The 20,223-nt window shown below is 56.6% G+C and overlaps 2 protein-coding genes and 1 non-coding gene across 4 annotated transcripts; all 3 read left to right on the forward strand.

The window, feature by feature from the left end:
- The first annotated feature begins 4,825 nt into the window (after nt 1-4,825).
- TMEM61 (transmembrane protein 61) lies at nt 4,826-12,341 on the forward strand. Of its 2 annotated transcripts, none has more exons than XM_062623096.1 (3): nt 4,826-4,947; nt 8,945-9,358; nt 11,870-12,341. In XM_062623096.1, exons 1-3 carry the CDS (start codon nt 4,841-4,843, stop codon nt 12,159-12,161), a joined length of 813 nt encoding a protein of 270 aa, XP_062479080.1. In that variant the 5' UTR covers nt 4,826-4,840; the 3' UTR covers nt 12,162-12,341. The 2 variants fall into 2 exon arrangements, with proteins under 2 accessions (XP_062479080.1, XP_062479081.1); XM_062623097.1 differs by lacking the exon at nt 4,826-4,947 and adding an exon at nt 4,965-4,969.
- Nucleotides 12,342-13,625: 1,284 nt separating this feature from the next.
- Nucleotides 13,626-17,088, forward strand: BSND (barttin CLCNK type accessory subunit beta). The gene is made up of 4 exons (XM_062623098.1): nt 13,626-14,064; nt 15,104-15,183; nt 15,591-15,830; nt 16,525-17,088. The coding sequence occupies exons 1-4, from the start codon at nt 13,888-13,890 to the stop codon at nt 16,784-16,786; spliced, it is 759 nt and encodes a 252-aa protein (XP_062479082.1). The 5' UTR covers nt 13,626-13,887; the 3' UTR covers nt 16,787-17,088.
- Nucleotides 17,089-19,068: 1,980 nt separating this feature from the next.
- On the forward strand, nt 19,069-19,139 carry TRNAG-CCC (transfer RNA glycine (anticodon CCC)). The gene has a single exon. It is a non-coding gene; the product is annotated as a tRNA-Gly (tRNA).
- Nucleotides 19,140-20,223: the final 1,084 nt, after the last annotated feature.

The raw sequence follows: 20,223 nt of genomic DNA on the forward strand, positions 1-20,223 counted from the left end.
GTTTGCTGTTTGAAATAGAGACCCCGTGGCATGAACTAAAGAGAGCCAAGCTAAACAACATCTTCTCCTAAGCTGGTCAAGTAACACAGCACCTTTCCCACCACCTGTAACCCTCAGAGACCAGATGCTGCCCCAGATATTCTGACCTGCAAAGGGCTTTTGTGCCTGAAAGTGTGTTCGTTTTTTCCCAGCTATATATCCCTTGGGATAACCAAAGGTGCTCCCTTTCCTCTCAGCCACACCTTGTGTATCTCCTCATTTTTCCAACAGAAGGTTTGCAAGGTTTGCTGGCAGCTTAATACCCATCAGCAACCTCCCAGCACAGCACACTGATGTAACCAAGTGCTTGTGGGCAGCCCGATGCCAAGCCAGTGAGATAATACAGGGGCACTGGGAGAGGAAACCAGCTGGAGCATCTGAGTCGTGGTGTGTTGGACACTTGGGCTTCTTTATGGCTCCACACATGAGCTCCAGATGCGAGCTAGATGGCTGCTCCATCCTTTTCCTAGAAATCATCATTAATGCTGCTTTTAAGCTTCTCTTTTGCATTTCTGTGCTGAAAAAAAAGCCCCAAACCAACCCATTATCTACTCCCTGGAGACCACTGTACTAGCTGAGTGCCGCAGAGACATGAAGACTGCACAGGAGCTCAGGGATGTCAGGGTAGTTCATCCTATGTGTAATGCTGGGTTCACTGGAAAGCAAATTTAGCCAGTTTTGTCTTTGGTTATAAGCTTTTTGAATGCCAGCATTTGGAATCATGGATACACAAAGAGCTTCAGCCATAGATATTCAATGCATGGATTGAAGCTGTGTTTCAGCAGCCAGTGCACATCTTGGCTCGCTCGCTCTGCTCAGGTGTGATGGATGCACTCCTGACCAGCATCAAGCTTGACTGGGGAGCCTGCAGGGCTGAAAATCAACGTTCCTTCACGGCGAGCCAAGCGGCAGCTCGTGCTCGAGCAGAGCAGCAACATCTGCAGCACGTAAAACATCTGCGCCGGGTGGTGGGGTACACATGTGTTAGCACAGCAGCCGGGCCTCTTCCCCGAGAGAGGAGCTCACATCTGAGACATGCACAGCACATGGGGCCTCCCTGAGCCTAAAACCTCCAGGAGAGCAAGAGTTGTGCCTACTGAAGACTGAGCGGAGGACCAGGTTTTAACTCCTTCATTCCATGCTCCTTCATAGGCCAGTTGCAAATCCTTTGCAGATTCTGGTGCAAAGATCCTATTAAGCTCTTCCTGCTTCCACTTGCAACACAGAAACTTCTCCTATAGGAAACTCACAGCTTTATCCTGCCCTTTATCTGCGTGACAGCCTCAACGGGAGGTGTCACATCAGTCTGAAGCTCCTGTACTAACACAAGTCCTGAATGAAGAGCAGAAGGGGTTTGAAATCACTGCTCCTCCATAAAGCTACCTGTGGATGAGTCCACTCTCTGTGGACTTCTCCATTCCCAGGACTTTCCACCACAGCCATGCTCCTCGGCATGGTGCAGCTTTGCAAACTGCTGTTTAGGACACTTACGCACACACTTAAGCTTTAAAGCAGAGGGTTTGGTTCCAGAGGTTTATTAGATGATGGCTATAGCCAGTGCAGAAACCACTTTGGAAACTGGTATTAAAGAAGTGACTGAGCTGAATGTAGTTTACACACCTCTTGCTCATCTGTTACCATTCGAATACACTAAAAGCCACTGGAGCTAAGTAATAAGATATATTATGCACAGAATGTCCCTCTGGAGTTAGTAAAGGCTCAGGGCAAAACCATAGTACAGGAAGAGTACTTTGTGGTGAGTCTGGCCAAACCAAGCAAACACCACTTGCGGTCATGGGGATGATCCCTTCTCACATCCAAACACAAGGCTTTTCCTGCTGGAGAGCAAGGATGAAGAGTCCCAAACCCCATGCAGCCGAACCACCAATGGCCAGCTGCAGGTTCAACCCCAAATAAGCCCTCTGGTGAACATTGCATCACTTGAAGATGTAGGACAAATGTTTCCAAAGCCTGGATTTACTGCCTGGATTAGGCAGGAGTGCCTGAGCCAGTATGTCAACTAACACAACTAATTAAGCATTTTAAGGAGATGCAAATGAAGGCACAGATAAACAGCAGGTTTTCCCCTTGCTTTGCACTGCCGGGTGCAGGAACTCCTTCCCATCTGCACATCCCAGATGTGCTGCAGCCCCTTAGCAGGCTGCACACACTTCTGCTCTGCCCAATGGCCTGTGTTAAGGGGAAATCCAAACTGTGCTGGCCCCTTGGGAATGGGTTCTCTATGGATCTAGACAACGTGGGCCCCTTCTGCCTGCAGAGATGTGTCCCCTAAAGCCTCATCAGTGGCTCTTAGTGGCTCCATCGTGGTGGCAGCACCCTGCTGAGCGCTTGCTGGCGGCAGTGGGGCATGGGAGGGTGGCCTGGATACCAACATCACCGATGGAGACCTGTGAGCTGTCCCAGTGTGCCGGCACTCCCATCACAGGTATGAGAGCCCTGGAAGGGAGCCTGCGCTCCTCACGGTGCCCTGGTGCACCCAGATTCGCTCTTGGTGCTCTGCTATAAACCATCTCGTTGTGATGGGGCAGAAAGCACATGCACACACACACACACACACAGGTATGGAGAAAGCTGACTTATTCAGCCTGATTATACAGTGAAATACACTATTTAGATGTGATTTGCTGCAGCAGCAAAATGGGGTGAACAGTGAATCAAAAAGCAACTCTTCTCCGTGCCAGCAGCGTTGATCAGGCAGCATCCTTACCTGGGGGAGGCAATTACTGGAACAATCTCTTTGCACGTTCCTCCTTTGTTCCTGTTCTTGCAGGGGCTGTAACTGTCTTTTATATCTTCTGGTTTTCCTTGCTGCAGTTTCACTGTGCATGGGATGTTTCACATGCACTGCACAGATGTTCTGACTTCATTTCCCTGTGCCCTGTGGTTTGTTGCTCCTTGTGCACCAGCAGGAAAGTCCCCAGAGGGGGATAATGCTCTTTGGAAAGGTGCTGCTAAGCAGAGGTGCTGGCACCACTCAGCACTTACAGCCTTTGGCTTGATGTGAGATATCTGCCATGGGTTTGTGGCCACCTGAAGGCCACTGCTCTGAGGAGAAGGTTGCACATAGTTATGGGTCTGGAGGATCCAATGCATTGGCATGGAGCCACCTCACTCTCTGCAGCCCTGTGCTAGGATGAGCACACACAGGCTAGCACCACCTATAAGTGCTTCAGGAGCCATTTAACAAGCAAATTTCAGTCAAGTATAATATCAGAACAGGTAATGAGCAGAAGAAGATGTCTCATTGTCCCTTAATAGGGGAACTGGTGATTCACATCACTGCCTGCATCACTCGTGGATGGTAATGTGAGTGCCCTGCAATGACGTATCTGGAACAGAGGAATGCAGATGTTCACCCCTGGGATCTCTGGGGACAAATTCCATCCTGCCAAGGAGTAAGGATCATAGTGTTTGGATATATTGTTAGGGATTGCTGCATGCCAGCCCAGTGGGGTGAAGCCATGCTGGGGCTGAGTGGGGTGAGGGTAGCCCTGGGGACCCCTACCCCATGCTGTCTGTGACGGAGGCTCAAACCTGCTGCATGCGAACCAGCCCTCCTCATGCCTCAGTTTTCCACTTGTAAACCCACACAGTGTCTGCAGGTAGAAGGGGCTGCCCCTCAGCTGTGCTGGGTGGCTGCTGAGCACACATGAAGCATGAATTCCATGATGAGGCTTTGCATGAGTCCCCGCAAGCCCGTGTAGGTAAATCCTGAGCTGTTTTGGAGCCAGCAAGGTGAGGAGCTGCAAGCAGCGCAGGAGGAGCAGCAGCCCAGCATTCAGCTGCTTTGTCTGTGATGCTCAGCTGTAGCTTGAGAACACTGCAACAGAGCAGTGAGGGTGCACAGCAGTAGCACAGCGTGGCGTGACTGTTGATCAAACAGGTCTGTGATGAGGAAGTGTGCCTGAATCCAGATGCCGGTCACACGAACCACCCTGAACCGCAGATCAGAGCGTTCTCAGGTTGTTTGATATCCAGGTCCTCTCATGAACGCTGCAGGGTGAAAAGATCCAGCTGGAACAGGGAAAGGAGCAATATTGGTGTTTGACAGAGAGGTGAGGAGAACTGAAGTGGTCACAAAACAAGTGTGTGGCAGAGATCATAGAACCACAGAATGGTTTGTGTTGGAAGGGACCTTAAAGCTCATCCAGTTCCAACCCCTGCCTTGGGCAGGGACACCTTCCACTGGAGCAGGTTGCTCCAAGCCCCTGTGTCCAACCTGGCCTTGAACACTGCCAGGGATGGGGCAGCCACAGCTTCTCTGGGCACCCTGTGCCAGCGCCTCAGCACCCTCACAGGGAAGAACTTCACAATAAAGAATTCCTTCCCAGTGTGCTGCAGCATGGGCACAGAGCAGCAGCGTCCCACCCATGGGGTAGCGATGACCACAGGGCAGTGGTGGTGGCATCCACAGGGTACAAGTGTGCCATGCATGGGGTACCTCTCATGGGCTCTGAGCCTGACATCGGTCTCTCCAGGTCCCTTGTCCCCTGGGCCCCGAGTGACCTGGCTCTGCGCTGCCCGACCCTGTGGAGCCCCGACCTGAGTCCACCCAGCCGTGCTCACAGACCCGCTCCCGGCACTCGCACCGGGAAGCCGCCTCCTGCACAAGCCGCCGGCAGCCGCACGCTGCCTGCGGGGCGGGGAAGGGGGGGAGATGCTTTTGACTTCTCCTTCCTCTCTATTCACTGCTTTTGTGTTCCCCCAGGACCGGGACCGGGACCGGGACCGCGCTCCGAGGAGCCGGGAGCAACGCGGGGCCGCCGCCCCGACGGGACCGATGGGCGCATCCCCCCTCCCGCCCCGCACCGCCCCCGGCCCCGCCCGCCCCGCGGGCCGGGCTCCGCGGGAGCCGCCGCTCGGCCGGAGCGGGGCTGGAGGCGGCGGGTGAGTACGGCGGCGGCGGCGGGTCCGCGGGTGGCGGGACACGGACACGGGCACCCCGCGATGGCCTTGCCCGACGGGAGGAAGGCGGCGGGGGCAGCGCAGCCCCCGGCCCGGGGGTGCCACCGGGTGATGGGCACGGCTCGAGAGGGGACGCGGGGTTCACATCGCCGCCGTCGGGGCGGGAGAGGCGGGGACTGGTCCTCATGGAGCACGGCGGGGGTACATGCGCTTTGTCCTGCGAGGGGTCCCCTCCATCAGAGCCTGCCTTTGGGGGGTGGTGGCACAGCGCGTCTCGGATGCTCCTCTGGAAGCATCGTTATTACTGTGGTCTGGATGGGTACCAATCCCCTAATTGATAATAGTAATATAGGAGTAGTAGTAATAATAATAATAGTAATAATAATAATAGTAATAATAATAATACCACCAAATTCAGGTAGAGGCAGGGAGGAATCTCCCTAATGACAGCCTCATGCTTCACTGTGTCTCTCCCTGGTGTTCCTTTTGGCACATTTAATGTCTTCATCCACATGGCGTGCGGCAGGACAGGCTGTCAGCGCCGTGGAGGGACATGGGCTATGGAGGTGGGTTTTGTCCTGGTGGCACTGGGGGAGATTCAAAACTCTTTTCGTTTTCTCTTGTAGCTGGAGAAGAGTGTTTTTCTGAGTAATGCTTAGTAGACCCTATGAATCACCATCTGCATAACTTTATATGGGGGATGCTATTCTCAGCATCTTAGTAGAACTATGTAAACTATTAACATTCGTAGTTGTTTGTACATGCAACATACAAGTCTATTTCCTTGGAAAGGCTATTCCAAAGCAGGTCAAAGGAGGAGACAGGAGAGAACAAAACGTTGGAGTGGCTCAGCAGGTAGAGACGGGCGTTTGGGAGCTGTCTTTGGAGGAGCAGCCGCTCCTTGGAAACCTCACTGGGATGCTGAGTGTCCCGCAGTGGAGCCAGGGGCAGGCTCAGGGAGCAGGAACTCGGGTCCTGTCCTGGTCTCACATCTCGCTTCCTGCTCTTTTGCCCCGTTCTCCCGAAGGTTGCTGTGCTAAGGAAAACGTGGTGGCTCTTGGAAAGAGGCTCAGGAGAGCTGTGCCAGCCCTGGCAAGGGGCAGTATCACCCTGCACGGAGGAGCCACCTCTGCACACGCATGGTGGGAACACGAGTAGGCTGGGGGAGCGTTCAGCGCTGCTCCCCGCGGCTCTGGGCTTGTCAAGAGAGAGGAGTTTATTCTCTGGAGCTGTCAATCCGTCACTCCCAGAGCTCCCCGCCTTCCCTCCACATCCGCCTCCCCCTCACTGCCACCGCTCCCAGATGTGCGCAGCGCCGGGGATGCAGAATTCCCTGTGCTCAGGCAGCAGCTTCCAAAGCTCACACAGAGAATCGCAGCATCTCCCAAAGCTCGCCAAGCTGACCCCAAACCATTCCAGCTCTTGGTGCTGCTCCAATCCTGGCTTTCGGTTTGGGTTGACCTGTTGTCCCCATGCAGCTGGAGCGAGAGATGTGCTGTAGGGGTATTTTGGATTGTGGCTTACAGGGCCTTGAGCAACCTGCTCTAGTGGAAGGTGTCCCTGCCCATGGCAGGGGGTTGGAACTGGGTGGGCTTTAAGGTCCCTTCCAACCCAAACCAGTCTGGGATTATATGAACATTGGCTGAAAACCTGCCAGGAAGATGTGATGCTCTCAAAAGGAGTGGGATTCATGGGTCAGGTGAGTCCTTGCACTCTCCTCAGCATCTACAGCTGCAAGGCGGTGTAAGCCCAGCTTGTCTGCTGTGTGCTGCTCACATCAGGAGGTGAGTTGGAGCATGCTGATCCCTGACAGCACCTAACAGCATCTCTGACAGTCTCTTCTCTGTCTCAGCTCAGCCAAGCCCCAGCCATTCAGGAGGGAGCATCTAAACATGCCCCCTCCTCATGAGGGGAAGCTCTGCCTCCTCCCAGCCCAGGAACACCACCTCCTTCCCTGTGGGTCCCTGTGGATGTTGCTGGGGACCACTGGCTGGGCATCAATTTGGGATCATGACCACAGGACGAGCATTCCAGAGGACTGGGAGGACACAGGGCTCCCAGTCCTGCAGCCTTCCTGCGGGTTTCCTAAATCCCACTTCTCATGGGATTCCTTCATTAAAGGTAGATTAGATCAGCTGGTGTGTCTTTCACTACAAAGTAATTTGTCCTTTCCATTTCGTGGGCCCATCTGATAAATAATGGTTTGAAATAATGTAATTCCACATGTCCTTGATCACAGCAAGTGTGTGCTGGGCTCTGCTCCCTGCCCGCTCCAGATGGGTGCTTCCAGATCTCAGGGTGCAGTTTAAGTCCCTGCTGCAGGAGGAGAGCCCTGCCTGGAGGAATGGAAACCGAAGCCACCAGGTTATCCTCATTTCACTGACATGCAGGCAGTGATGAAGGCAGAGGAGGTGATGGAGCATGGATTCTTCAGCTTTCTATTCACCTTTGTGCTTGAGCCCTATCTCCATCCTGGCTGTGCCCTGGTGTGCATCCTCTCCACTGGCACTCCCACAGCTCTAAACCCTCGCAGAGGAGTCATTCAGGACTGGATCTCTAAGGGGATGCTGGTGCTTGATTCCCACATGATCCAAAGCTTTTTGTCCATCAAGAGGTGGGAGCTGAACCTGCACCTTGTTGCTGGGCGGTGAGCAGGGCCAGAGGGGACGTGGTTGGTCCTCTTTTCCATCTGGTTAGCTGGGAGCTGAGGATCCCCAAGCCGGGATGCTTGTTGTTTGCTGCTGAAGGCAAAGGGGAGTGAGAGCCCCACAGAGATCAGAGCTGAGCAGTGCCAACCAGCAGGAACACGTGGCATGGCCTCATCTCTTTGCTTGTCAAACCAACCCCAAACCACCCTGCTAGGGATAATGAAGGTGGTGATGACACCTATGGGATCGATAGTGCTGGGGAGCTGAGAAGGTGTGTGTTGGAGCTGACCCACAGGAGCGAGACTTTGTGTACAAAGGCAAACTTAGATGAAGATTGAGCAGCCTTGACAGCATCAGGGTGTTTATCCCACCTTCAGAATAAGCCTCCCTGCTTCTGGGGTGTCCCAAAGTGGGTTACTAAGAGCCTCATAGATCTCAGTGCTCTGCTGCCTCAGCCACCCCAATCAGCACAGCACAAACACCTACTTCAGTGGTAAGTCATACCCTCTCCAAGGGTTTAGCTTGCATCCAGCACATTCCTGACTTTTAACGGAGGTATGGATGGATTCCTGCTCCCATCCTTGCCCTGAGCTTGGCTGTGGCAGGGAGTGCAGCTATAGCAGGCCACATCAGTGATGGGAATGCTCACTGGGGTCCCTGCTCACTGGGTGTCTCAGGAGCCATCCCTAAGTGAGGTCCCTCTGCTTGTCAGCACGTGAGGGGGTTTTTCCCTCCTGAAATGGCAGCCCTGTGGCTTTCAGAGATGTGCTTGGCTCTTTTCCCTGAGAAAGCCCCAAGTCCCCTTGGGGCTGTGGGCTTTGGAGCAGGGATGCCAGACACCTCCTGTCACCACAGCGCTGATTTACCCCCGGTTTCAGAGGAGAAGCCATGTGCACGGATAATGCGGGAGCCATCACATCTTAAATTTATGTCCCTCTCCTTAACCTCTTCCATAAGCCTTGCTTTGATCAGAAACCCTGCTGGCGTTCCTCCAAGCTCCGGAGGAAGTCTGGAATAGAACCTAAGGGCAAGAGCTATGCAAGTCCCTGGAGCTGCCTCCATAGCTCCCCTGGCTGGGGCTTCCATCCTGCCTCTGTGGAGCGTTGCCTTGTCATTGAAAATGAGGATGTTGGGAAGTTTATGCATCCAGACTGGCATCCGACTTCTCTCCGCACAAGGGCTTCCCATTGAGATGGGGAAATGCCTTTTCTGATGGCCAATACGTGCTGGCCAAGTGTCTGCAACCCACAGAGAGGTCCTAACTCCGTCGTTTTCTCCTCTAGCAGCTCTTCTATGACCTTATCCCTCTCAACCCCTTTCTTGTCTCACAGGACTCGGGCTCTCTCATGCCTTGCCTCCCTCTTCCCCAGTGCTAAACCCTCCTTCCCAAGGATGGCAGCCGCCTCATTCCGCTATGGCATGACCATCACCGGGGCCGTGCTGCTGGTGACGGGGACGCTGTGCTTCGCCTGGTGGAGCGATGGGGAAGTGGGATCATCAGCCAGCACCGGCGCTCACCTCCTGCCTCCCCGGGAGGCCGAGGCCGTGCCCAGCTCCTCCTCCTCCAGCGCCTTGCTCCGCTCCATCAGCTTCTTCTGCTGCGGCATCGGCGGCATCCTGCTCCTCTTCGGGCTGCTCTGGTCCGTGAAAGCCAACGCCAGGGTGGTGTCCCGGCGCTACCAGTACCATTTCCCCAGGGACCTGCAGTACTTCACCGCGGAGCCCCCGGAGAAGTGGAACTGCAGGTGGGTCCCTGCATAGTGGTGGTGGGGGGAAGAAGGTGAGGGTGGGTTTGACCCAGCGCTGCCATGTACCAAAGCCTGCTCATGAGCTCAGATGAGCAGTAATGCCACTGTGCTGCCCCATTCTGGGCTCTGCTCCTGCTCCATAAGCAGATGCTCTTGGGGTGATGGTTTTAAACTGAAAGAGGGGAGATTTAGGCTGGACGTTCTTTACAATGAGGGTGGTGAAGCACTGGCACTGGTTGCCCAGAGAGGCGGTGAATGCACCATCCCTGGCAGTGTTCAAGGCCAGGCTGGATGCAGTTCTTCATCCAGTTGAAGATATCCCTGCTCATTGCAGGGGGTTGGAACAGGTGAGCTTTGAAGGTCCCTTCCAACCCCAACTATTCGATGATTCTATGGTCCTCCCCTCCCTGCAGGCACTCTCCATGCCCACACTGGCTGCTCCCGCATCCAGCTCAGCTGCAGATGGCTCTCTTTGCCCTGCAGGGCCATCACCAGCCGAGGCAGCATCTCCTTAGCAGAGCCACCAAGCAGAAAACTACATTGCTTTTCTGGAGGAAGGTCCGGATTTGGGGGGAGGGATTTGTGTTATCCAGACCTTCAGCTTTGAAACCTTCCCCAGCACCACAGTTCTGCAGTGCTCTGTGAGGACAAGGGGGTTTATGGCACCCTTAATGGAAGCAAAGTCTATGTTAAAAGGGAGTTAAAAGGCAAAAGGAGCAGGACAATAATCCTTGGATTGGCATTAAACTGGGAGCACAGGCAAAGAGTCCTTCTACAAAGCCTCTTTTGGGCTGTGGAAAGACCCCTCACTGCATGTTGTGTCCCCAGACTCCCCCTCCGTGAGCCTGACCTTTATTCCCACTTCTCCATGTAAAAGCTTTCTGATCAGAAGGGTTTCTTTTCCAGAGGCTGCTGTGGAAGCGGAGCCAGCCGGCCCTTCCCAGTGCTGCCCTACGGGGTCACAGCAGAGATCTTGGCTCCGGCATGAATCGGGCTCTGGGGAAAAGCAGCACAAAAAGAAACTCTCAAGAACATGAATCCATAAAAATTCATTGGGAGTGGGAAGCACGTTCCTGGTTCTCCAGGGGTTTCAATGCCCATCGGAGCATCCGGGGGTGAGAGCCTGAGCCGGGCTGATAGTCTGGGGAGGTTTCCTCCTCCCATGGTGGGCTTTGCTGGGCCTCCCATGAGGAATGTTCGCTTCCCAGAGCTCCCAGCTCCCATCCCAATGGGAAGGCAGCTTCCTGGCACTGCTGGAGCTGTGGCAGCTCCTCCAGCCCCAGCTGTGCTGGCACTCACTCAGCAAAGCATCCTGTGCTGGGAGAAACCCTCCTCTCCGCATTGCCAAGGCAGCATTCCTCTGTGAGCTGAGGCCATGGTGCGGATGCTTGGAGCGGTAGGTGTGGGATATGGGACTGCCAGTTCGGGATGGAGGCATCCCAGTGGAGCATCACAGCTTTCCCTTTGGACCAGCTGTGCCTCTCCAATACCCACAGCCTCCCTGAGCGCACAGCACTGGGTTTCTATGTGTGAAAGCAAGAGGATGCTGGGTTGCTTTCAGAGCCTCCTCGCCTTTGGGGCTGCACCCAGGGTGCTGAGCAGGACCTGGCACAGGGCAAAGGTTGGTGGAGGCTTTCCCTGTACACAAGCTGTGTTTGCTCAGCAAAGTGCTGCTGAAGTGGCTCCAGGCCGTGCATGGAGGGCTCTGGTGAGTGGGACCACATTGAATCGGGATGCCTGGTGCCAAAGTGCTCCTTTGGCAGCCTCTGTGCTTTGGGGGTGGCTTTGGGGTTGGGCAGGTGATGAGGATGCTCTCCTGCCCAGTGCAGTGCACAACTGGAGGGGGGGGCAGATGTCCCCAAAGCCTTCACCTCTGCTGCTTTGTGGTCATCACACCTGCAGCTGTAGCCCTTAATGCTGGAGGAGGCAGCTCTTCAAGGCTGCCTTGCCAGGCTGCCCTTCCTCTTGTTGGGTCAGGGGTTATAAACACAGTGGGAACGGGGTGATGTGACCTTGTCACAAGGTCTGATGGATGGTCCCTTCCTCCTGCATGTTTCCCTTCCCTTCTGGTGCTGGGAATTGGCTGACATGGGCTTGCCTTGACCCTGGGCATGCAAAACCTGCCCATGTGCCATCCCCAAAACACATGTGCCTATCATGCTCAGGGATGCTCCAGCAGATGGGGGAGGATGACGGCTGAGAGGCTGTGTGTTGATGGGACACAGAGATGCTCTGATTGATAGTGCTCCGGGATACTCTGGTTAATGAGCACCAGGATGCTCCAGTTGATGGGACATGGGGATGTTCTTGTTGACAGGGCTCTGAATTACTCCAGTTTATGGGTGCTGGGATGCTCCAGTTGATGGGTGCCAAGGTACTCCAGTTGATGGGTGCCAAGGTACTCCGGCTGATGAGGCTGTCCCTGCTTGATGGAGCACAAGGATGCTCTGGACAAGCACTGGGATGCTCCAACTGACCTGGTGCACTGCTGTGTTTCTTCCCTTGCAGCTCCTGGGACGCCAGCGCCATCCCCACCTATGAGGAGGCTCTGACCTGCAGACCTGCCCACGACACCGCAGCCTACATCCACCCGCCGGGGAGGAAGGAGGAGGAGGAGCTCACTCCGCCCCTGTACCGCTACCTGGAGGAGGACGAGGGCTGGCAGTGCGGCCGCCGGCGCAGCTCCTCCGACAGCGCCTTGTTCCGCCCCAGCCCGTCCTGGCTGGAGACCCAGGACCCGGGGGAGCCGCAGGCAACGCCTCCCCCCAGCTATGAAAACATCAGCGTGCGGGGGGTCTGAGCTGGGGGCTTCAAACCCAGCCCCTTCCTTTGCTTGTGGGTGAGGAGGGGAAAGGGTCTGCGGCTTCGCGGGCCGTCGGGATTGCGGGTCCCTTGGGAATGCGTTGGGAGCGGGGGGGGGGGGGTGTCACGGGCATGTTTGAAAGCCTTGGTGTTTGTAATAAAACCACTGCTGGTTGCACATGCTTTGCCCTCCCTGCTCTGAGCCTCCCTGGGGCTGCCCGCCCAGAGCAAGAGCAAGACCCGCAGCAAGACACAAGGAGTCTGGCAGAGAAAAAGCAGCCCCGTGCTGCCCCGTTTGCTCCTGCGCCTTTGCAATGCCCCTTCCAGCCGTATCCATCCCTTCCACCTTGCTTTCCCTGCACGCTGACTTCCCATGCATCGCTTCATTTGGTTTGGAGATGTTCAGTGGCTCGTGTGCGTTTTCAGAGCATCCAAGCGCGCTTGGTATTCCAGGCAGCATCCCATGAAGACACCCTGAGCACAGGGCACAGCCCCCTCCCTGCTTGCCACGGCCGGGTGTGCAACATTGCCCAGAGGAAACGTTATTTCTCCTTATTTTGGTGATTAAAATACATATAAGAGGGATAGGACAAGGGCAATGGGCTAAAAGTGAAATGGGAGATTGAGATGAGCTCTTAAGGCAGAAGCTCTTCCCTGTGAGGGTGCTGAGGCGCCGGCACAGGGTGCCAGAAAAGCTGTGGCTGCCCCATCCCTGGCAGTGCTCAAGGCCAGGTTGGACACAGGGGCTTGGAACAAGCTGCTCTAGTGGAAGGTGTCCCTGCCCGTGGCAGGGGTTGGAACTGGATGAGCTTTAAGGTCCCTTCCAACCCAAACCAGTCTGGGATTCTGTGGATGGACAACTGCCCCGGGGGCTGCTGCTGCTGGTTGCTCCATCCCACCAGAGTAATGAGCTGCTGCAGCCAGCACAAAACATTCTTTAGGATACAATAGATTGCTTTTCAGAAGCCGGGTACATGTGCTCCCGTGTGGGCAGCAAGCAAGGGATCAAACTGAAGGGGGATTAAATCCACCACCGCTGTCTGCTGTTGGATGTGTGGTGTGAAGGGGACACCTTTCAACGCTCCAGCTCCATCTTAAGCAAACGCAGGGCACGTGGACCAACCCCATTCCATCCTTCCCTGGCTTTAGCCTCCCCTTCACAGCCCCACTGCTGGCTCCCCAGCACCCTGTCCCAACCCACCAGCCTCCGTCCAGACCCCGGCGCGCTCCCTCCTTCCCTGCCGCAGCCCCGCAGCCCTGGAATACGTGCTGCATCCCTTTATTTGGGGCCCTGCCAGCTCCCATTACCTGGGGCTCTGCCAGCTCTGATTTATGCCCGAGCCCAGCTCCAGCCCCCAGAGCTGGGAAAGTCCCATTGTGCCCAGGCACCCTCCATGCCCCCCTCTCCCTCCCCATCCCTTCCCGAGGCTCGGGGTCCATCCGCGTTGTTCCCGCAGGGAAGGTTACCCGGACACGTGCCGGGCGGCTCCACTGGAGTGTGAACGGCGGCTCCGTGTTTGCATTCATTACAAACCCGTTAAGAACCGGCTGGCTCAGCCCTGGGCAGGACCGGGCTCAGCCCGCAGCCGAGCCGCAGCCTCCGGAGCAGGAAACCTCTCCTTGCCTTCCCCCCCCACCCCCCTGCCCCCGGAGGGGTGCTCAGCACCCGCAGCCGAACGGGCTTCCCAGCATCTCTCCTCGCCTGCTTCTCCCACCCGGAGCCCATGGCCGAGGAGAAGACCTTTCGCTACGGGTTCATCATCCTGGGATTCTTCCTGGTCATGACGGGGATGTTCATCATGAGCGTGGAGAAGCCCCAGATCTACATCACCTTCTGCGCCCTGGGCGTGCTGCTCGTGGCTGTGGGCATCACCTGGAGCATGTGCCAGTGCTACCCGAAGGTAGGGTCCATCCTGTCTCTGTGCCATCGGGGTGGGGGGCTCGAGGGCTCACCTGGGTTTGGGTTTGTAGCCTTGGGTTGCGCTTTGTTTTTTCCATCCATTGGCTGGGATAGAGGCAGATCCCAGGGGAAATCTGAGTGATCCAGAAGGGAAAGGGTTGGTGTTGGAGGCTTGTGCCCTGCTACGCCTCCCTGCTGATGCCTGCAGGATGCGGCCCCCCTCCCTCACCCCCTGTACCCCTGCACCTCCCCAAGCCTGGGGGCTTCAGTGCCAAGCAGTCAGTGAGGAACAAGCCCAAGGAAATCATCTCGTATTCATCTCTCCCATGCAACCCCCAAAATGCTGCTCCCCCCATGGGGATCAGGGTCTTGGTGGGCTCCCAAAGAAGGGGCTGTGGTGGTCATGGGTGCCAGAGGGTCCTGGCCCCCGAGCACACCCTCACCTCTGTGTCTCCTTGGCAGAGGGCACAGCAGAGCAGCCAAGCATCCCTGCCCTGGGACACAGGGCTGGCAGGAAAGGCTTTTCCCAAGGAGAGGCTGTGGCACTCACCTGGGAGCTGCCGGGTGGCCCATGGCCGTACCCCAAAGTGTGGGGTGGCACAGGGGAACCCAGCACCAAATGGAACCCCTGAGACCGTCTGGGTCCCCATGGACCAGGGTGAAGCTGACCCCAGCTCCCCCCAAAGCCAAGCTCAGCTCCAGTGAGGAGGCAGATGTGGCTTTGTCACCGTGCTCAGGGCTCAAGGACAGGGCACCCTTGGTGCTGTCCCGTATGGGCCCCGGGACCCCCCATGGCTCAGGGACACACATGACCCCCTGGAGACAAGGTGCTGAGAGCGGGGCCGTGCTGGGTTCATTCAATCCTCATTGATTTCCTGCAAAAAAAAAAAATCCATTTCCAAGCAAGTGTGCTGGGAAAAGAGCAAATTCCAGGTGAAGGGACACTGTCCTGAAGGGACACGGTCCCTTTCAGTGCTAACAAGGGCCGAGGGCCCCCTCGATACCCATCGTAGGGGAATGCATTTCTTTCCCCTCCCCAGATAACATTCATCCCTGTGGACCTCGAGGCTGAGCGGTTCCTGGAGCACAAACCCATCGTGCTGCTGGACAAGGACACCCGGTAGGTCCCAGCACCCTGCCCCGGGTTTCCCGTTGGCGGCGGTTTACCATCGGTACACACCGCTATCTGTGTGCCTTCGGGGACAAGGGCAGTGTCCGAGCTCACTGGCACTGGGGACAGCTACACCTATTGCAGCAAAGGATGACAAGCAGGGGCCTGGGTGCGGGAGGCAAGGGATGAATGAACCCCCCCCACCCCAGGGCTGGAGCCTGAGTGATGCTGAGGGCTTCAAAGCATCCGGATGTGTTCTTGTGGGTACCACCTGCAAGGACTCACGGGCTCTGCTGCTGTGATGTGGCCTCGGTGGCCCCTGGAGCACTTGATGGTGTCTTGAGTTCATGTCCCTGAGCATCTCCATAGGGGTCCATGTCCTGCTCATCACCCCCCGTCCCTCCTTCACCCCACAGCTCGCTCGCACCCGGCACCAAGCAAGAGGTCAGCGATGCCTATGAGAAAAGCCTGCCCTCCTATGAGCAGGTCCAGAGGCAGGGGGTGGGCTCGGCCCTGCTCCCCCCTGCCCAGCACAGAGCCCACGCCTGCTCCCAGCCAGCCCTGCAGGCCAGAGCAGAGGTGCACCAGGAGCTGGGGGGCACTGGGGACCCCCCCAAAGAGCTGTCCCCTCAGCTGGAAGCAGCGCCCAGCAGCTGGTATGTGATGCTCGTGGGATCGGGATGTGGGGTGAAACTGGGGGGGGGGTTGGACCTCTGGTATGGAGGGAGGGAGAGGAGGAAGAGGGGTCTTTGCTGCTTGCACAGCCCTGACCCCCTTGGAATTCCAGCCCTCAGCCCATGGGGAGCCTCAGCACCAGGTTGTTTACTGGAAGGAAATCTGAATTGCTTTTGGTTGTAGATTGCATTTTGCTTTTATTTCAGTTTATAAATATAAATACAAACAATGCCTCTCACTGGAATAAATCCCAAATTCCTGGTCAGACATAGACAGAAATGAGATGCTCAGTACATATCCTTCAGATCAGACGCCACATCTGATGCTCATGCATTGGGTTGGGAAGTCCCAAAAGTGCTTTGCAGGCAATGGGGGCCACCATTCAGCACTGGGATGTAAGACTTGGGCACCTCCTCTACCAAAGTGCAGCTACAGGTGGGATGGGAGGCTCTGCTTTCTCCCTGGCGCAGCACGCAAGGGGAATCACTGCTTCATCCCATGGGGAGAAGGAGCAACCTGCAGGCAGGTTATCCCCATAAAGGCAGGCACTGGGGGCTGAGATAGGGCCCCAGCCACCCATTAAGGGGACTGGTGATGCTGGGACCGTGCTGCTGGTCCAGCAGCCCCCGTCTCCAGCTGTGTTTAGTGCAACCCCTCATCCCCATGCTCCCGCAGCCCATCCCGGCCGGCGCTGGGGCCCGCGCCGCTGGCATCCCTCCTGGAGGACATGGACACGCCGTCGCTGGAGGGCTCCGTGCCCAGCAGCCCCGTGCCACGGGGCCGGACCCTGCCATCCACCCGCTCCGGCTGCACCCCGGCGGGGGCACAGCACCCCCATAAAGGCACCACAGAGGAGGATGACCTCTATTATGGGCTGCCGGAGGGGCCGGATGCTCTGCTCAAGGATAACGACTGCCTTTTTGAGCCTGAAAACTGATTTCCTGGAGGGAACGGATGCTTGGCATGGACTCAGCTCATGGAGGGGACACAGATGTCACAGCCTGGAAGAAAGGGGCTTGGGTTGTCCCCCAAAAGAACAGTACCTGCAGCGTGGAGGAGCCCACGGACCCCTGTGCCGTGCTGCACCCCTTGTGCCCACCCAGATGCTTGGGAGGATGCCATCCGTCAGAACCCAAGGGGAGCATGGCCACATCCTTCTGGAACCCATTGGGTGGACAGGTGAACGCTGGGCTGGGCAGGATCTGGGCTAAATAATGTGCTTGGGAAGGGAAAGCATCAGCTTTGTGATGGGTGTGCAGGTGGGTAAAGGTGTCCTCACCCCAGGCAGGCTTTGTGAGGCAGAGATGTCCAAAAAGACTTTTCCCCACCCATTAAAGCCTCCTGGAACTAAAATCAGATCCTGAGACCCCTGCAGCAGCAGCCTTCACGCTGGGAAAGGGTGATGGGGGGGCAGGCTGCTAGCAGCACACAGTCAGCAGTGAGAGCTGTGACCTCTGCCTGCCTTCTGCTGCTGGGGGCCGTGGGGATCTGCCTGGCTGAGCCTCTGCAGAGCATCTGCGCTCGGATCAAAGCACCAGCGGGTCCAACAGTGCAGGGATGCTGAGTCCCTCGCCCTGCTCTGGGAGAGCTGGGGTGGATGCTGCAGCCCCAGGAGGTTTGGGAGCACGCGTGTGCTGGTAGAGCAGTGCTTCAGTGCCTTGAATCCTGTGTTCAGTTCTGGGCCTCTCACTATAAGAGAGACATTGAGCGGGCCAAGGAAGGGCCATGGAGCTGGTGCAGGGCCTGGAGCTCAAGTGTGATGGGGAAGGGCTGAGGAACCTGGGTGAGTTTAGTCTGGGGAAGAGAAGGTTCAGTGGGGACATTATTGCTCCCTACAACTGCCTGACAGGAGGATGGAGCCAGGAGGGGCTGGGTTCTGCTCCCAAGGAACAAGGGATGGGACAAGAGGAAACGGCCTCAAGCTGCACCAGGGGAGGTTTAGACTGGGTGTTAGGAACAATTCCTTCCCCAAAGGGTGCTCAGGCATTGGAACAGGCTGCCCAGGGCAGGGCTGCAGTCACCGTCCCTGCAAGTGTTCACACACCACGGAGATGAGGCCCTCAGTGCCATGGGTTAGTGGTGACCTTGGTAGTCCTGAAGTGAGGGTTGGACTTGATGATCTTAAAGGTCTTTTCCAACCTAGCTGGTTCTATGATTCGGCAAATTTATGTGGGTTGATGAGCCCAAAGGCAGGGGCAAAGCTATCCCCCGGCACCTGAGGGGAATGGAGGATGGGAGCTGTGGAAACAACGCTCCCCATCCTTTCCTGCACTGGGGGGGTGGGGACAACCCAGGGCATTGCAAGACATGGCTCTGCCTGGAGCCTCGCTTCTTCCTGGTGCTCCTGCAGCTCCCCTCCACGTCACCGCAGTGCCAAGGGGAAAAGGGCAGGCAGCACCCCACGCTCTCTGGTGTTTATGGGCAACAGGAGGGTGGGGAGCGAAGGTGTTTGCGAAACATTGCCGGCTGGACTGGGAGCAGCTGCCCGAGAGGAAGCGTTACCCAATTGTTTACACTTGCTCGGCTCCTGCCTGTCCTTCCCGGCATGGGGGGGGGGGAGCATGACGGCTGCAGGGATGCTCATGGAGGTCTGGAGGGTGCCTGGGGCAGGATGCTGCTCTGACTCGAGGGTGGGAGCTGTGTATAGAGCTTCTGCCTATCTCCTGTCCTGGACTCTACCGCTTATGGCCAAAGAAACTTCATTTTTCCAAAGCTTTTAATTGGGAAGGAGCAGGGGAGAGGGCTGGGATGGGGACCAGAGCATCTCCACCCCCCCAGAGCCCCCTGGATTTGGGTCCCCGCATCCCCCGTGAAGCATCCCTGCCGTGCCTAAGGGTGGGATGACCGCCGTGCAGAGGTTGCCGGAGCCGAAGTGCTCAGCTCGGATGGAGGTTAAACATTGTGAGAAGCGGGACATTCCTGCATGGCATTAGAGCTCCGAGAAGCGCAGGGCCCCGCCGCCCGCCCGCTGCAGCCCTATGAGGGTCACGGTCACGACACGGGCAGGGACGGGCCACGCATCCCCCAGGACCGCTGCTGTCGCGGAGACCTCACTGGGGGACTGGAGGGGAACGGGATGTGGAAGGGATGGGAACGGGATGGGGACGGGACGGGGACAGGATGGGGACGGGACGGGAAAAAGAAGGGATCCCGCTGCCACTGCTTGCTGCTGTCGCCATTGATGCTGCTCAGCCGAGACGAGGGCATCAGCCTCGCAGCGCACCAGTGGTGTAGTGGTATCATGCAAGATTCCCATTCTTGCGACCCGGGTTCGATTCCCGGCTGGTGCAAAAGTATTCGAGTTTAGGGCTCTGGAGTGTTATCTCAAAGAACAAAATTGTACTGAATTGTCCTAAACCCTCAGGGCTGCACATTTTGCCTCTGGGGCTTCCCATCCCAGCATCACCCTGACTTCTGTGGAGGACCGCTCCAAGCCCCCCTGGTGTTGGAGGGCAGCAGGGGATTTAGGGGCCTCTTTGCCCTTGTTGGGGTCTCCTCTGTTACCTTTCCTGCTCTCTTCTTCCTCCCCCTTCAACAGGACGCAGGCACAGCCGGAGGGTACCGCTGCTCTGCAGCAGCAGGAATTGCCTCGAGTAGTGACCCCATGTGCCAGCATGGCAATCAATCAGATCTCTTCTCTACAAGGGGCAAGTTTGGGGCTATTTCTGAATATATCTTCATTAAAAATACAGTATTTGTTCAGATATCCCCTCCTTCCAGAGGGCTGCGGGGCTGCACATCCCTCACACCCCCTGCACAGGCACTGGGGCTGGGTATTCATGGCAAGACCTCCCCAGGTTGCTCAGCATGTGAGGGTATGTGCAGGGCTCGGGGGGGCTTTGCCACCTTCACCCGCCTCCTGGGCTCTCTCCATCCATGCCTTGGAAATGGCTTGTTCCCTGTGCAAAAAGAAAGTGAGCGACTTTGGAGGGAGCAGGGGACTGTCCCCTTCGAAATGGGGCTCTCCAGTGTGAAGCTGCCCTGAAGCGTCATAGAACCATTGAATTGGTTTGTGCTGGAAGGGACCTTAAAGCTCATCCAGTTCCAACCCCTGCCATGGGCAGGGACACCTTCCACTCGAGCAGCTTGCTCCAAGCCCCTGTGTCCAACCTGGCCTTGAACACTGCCAGGGATGGGGCAGTCACAGCTTCTCTGGGCACCCTGTGCCGGTGCCTGAGCACCCTCACAGGGAAGAGCTTCTGCCTTAGATCTAACCTAAATCTGTCCTCCATCATCAGTTTAAAGCCATACAGACCCATATAAAACATATAAACGCATATAAACCATGCACATCGTTGTAAAACGTATATATCCATGTAAAGCATATACATCCATATAAACCATTTACATTTATATGCATCCATATAAAACACG

This window comes from Pezoporus occidentalis, unplaced genomic scaffold (genome assembly GCF_034315485.1).
Source record: "Pezoporus occidentalis ecotype Australia unplaced genomic scaffold, CSIRO_AGI_Poc_V1 ctg25, whole genome shotgun sequence".
Classification (NCBI taxonomy): Eukaryota; Metazoa; Chordata; class Aves; order Psittaciformes; family Psittacidae; genus Pezoporus; species Pezoporus occidentalis.

Coding starts and splice junctions, on each gene's coding strand:
- TMEM61 (XM_062623096.1), top strand. CDS start 4,841: ATGGGCGCATCCCCCCTCCCGCCCCGCACCGCCCCCGGCCCCGCCCGC. Junction 4,948..8,944: donor AGCGGGGCTGGAGGCGGCGG/GTGAGTACGGCG, acceptor CTTGTCTCACAG/GACTCGGGCTCTCTCATGCC. Junction 9,359..11,869: donor CCGGAGAAGTGGAACTGCAG/GTGGGTCCCTGC, acceptor CTTCCCTTGCAG/CTCCTGGGACGCCAGCGCCA.
- BSND (XM_062623098.1), top strand. CDS start 13,888: ATGGCCGAGGAGAAGACCTTTCGCTACGGGTTCATCATCCTGGGATTC. Junction 15,184..15,590: donor CTGCTGGACAAGGACACCCG/GTAGGTCCCAGC, acceptor TTCACCCCACAG/CTCGCTCGCACCCGGCACCA. Junction 15,831..16,524: donor GAAGCAGCGCCCAGCAGCTG/GTATGTGATGCT, acceptor ATGCTCCCGCAG/CCCATCCCGGCCGGCGCTGG.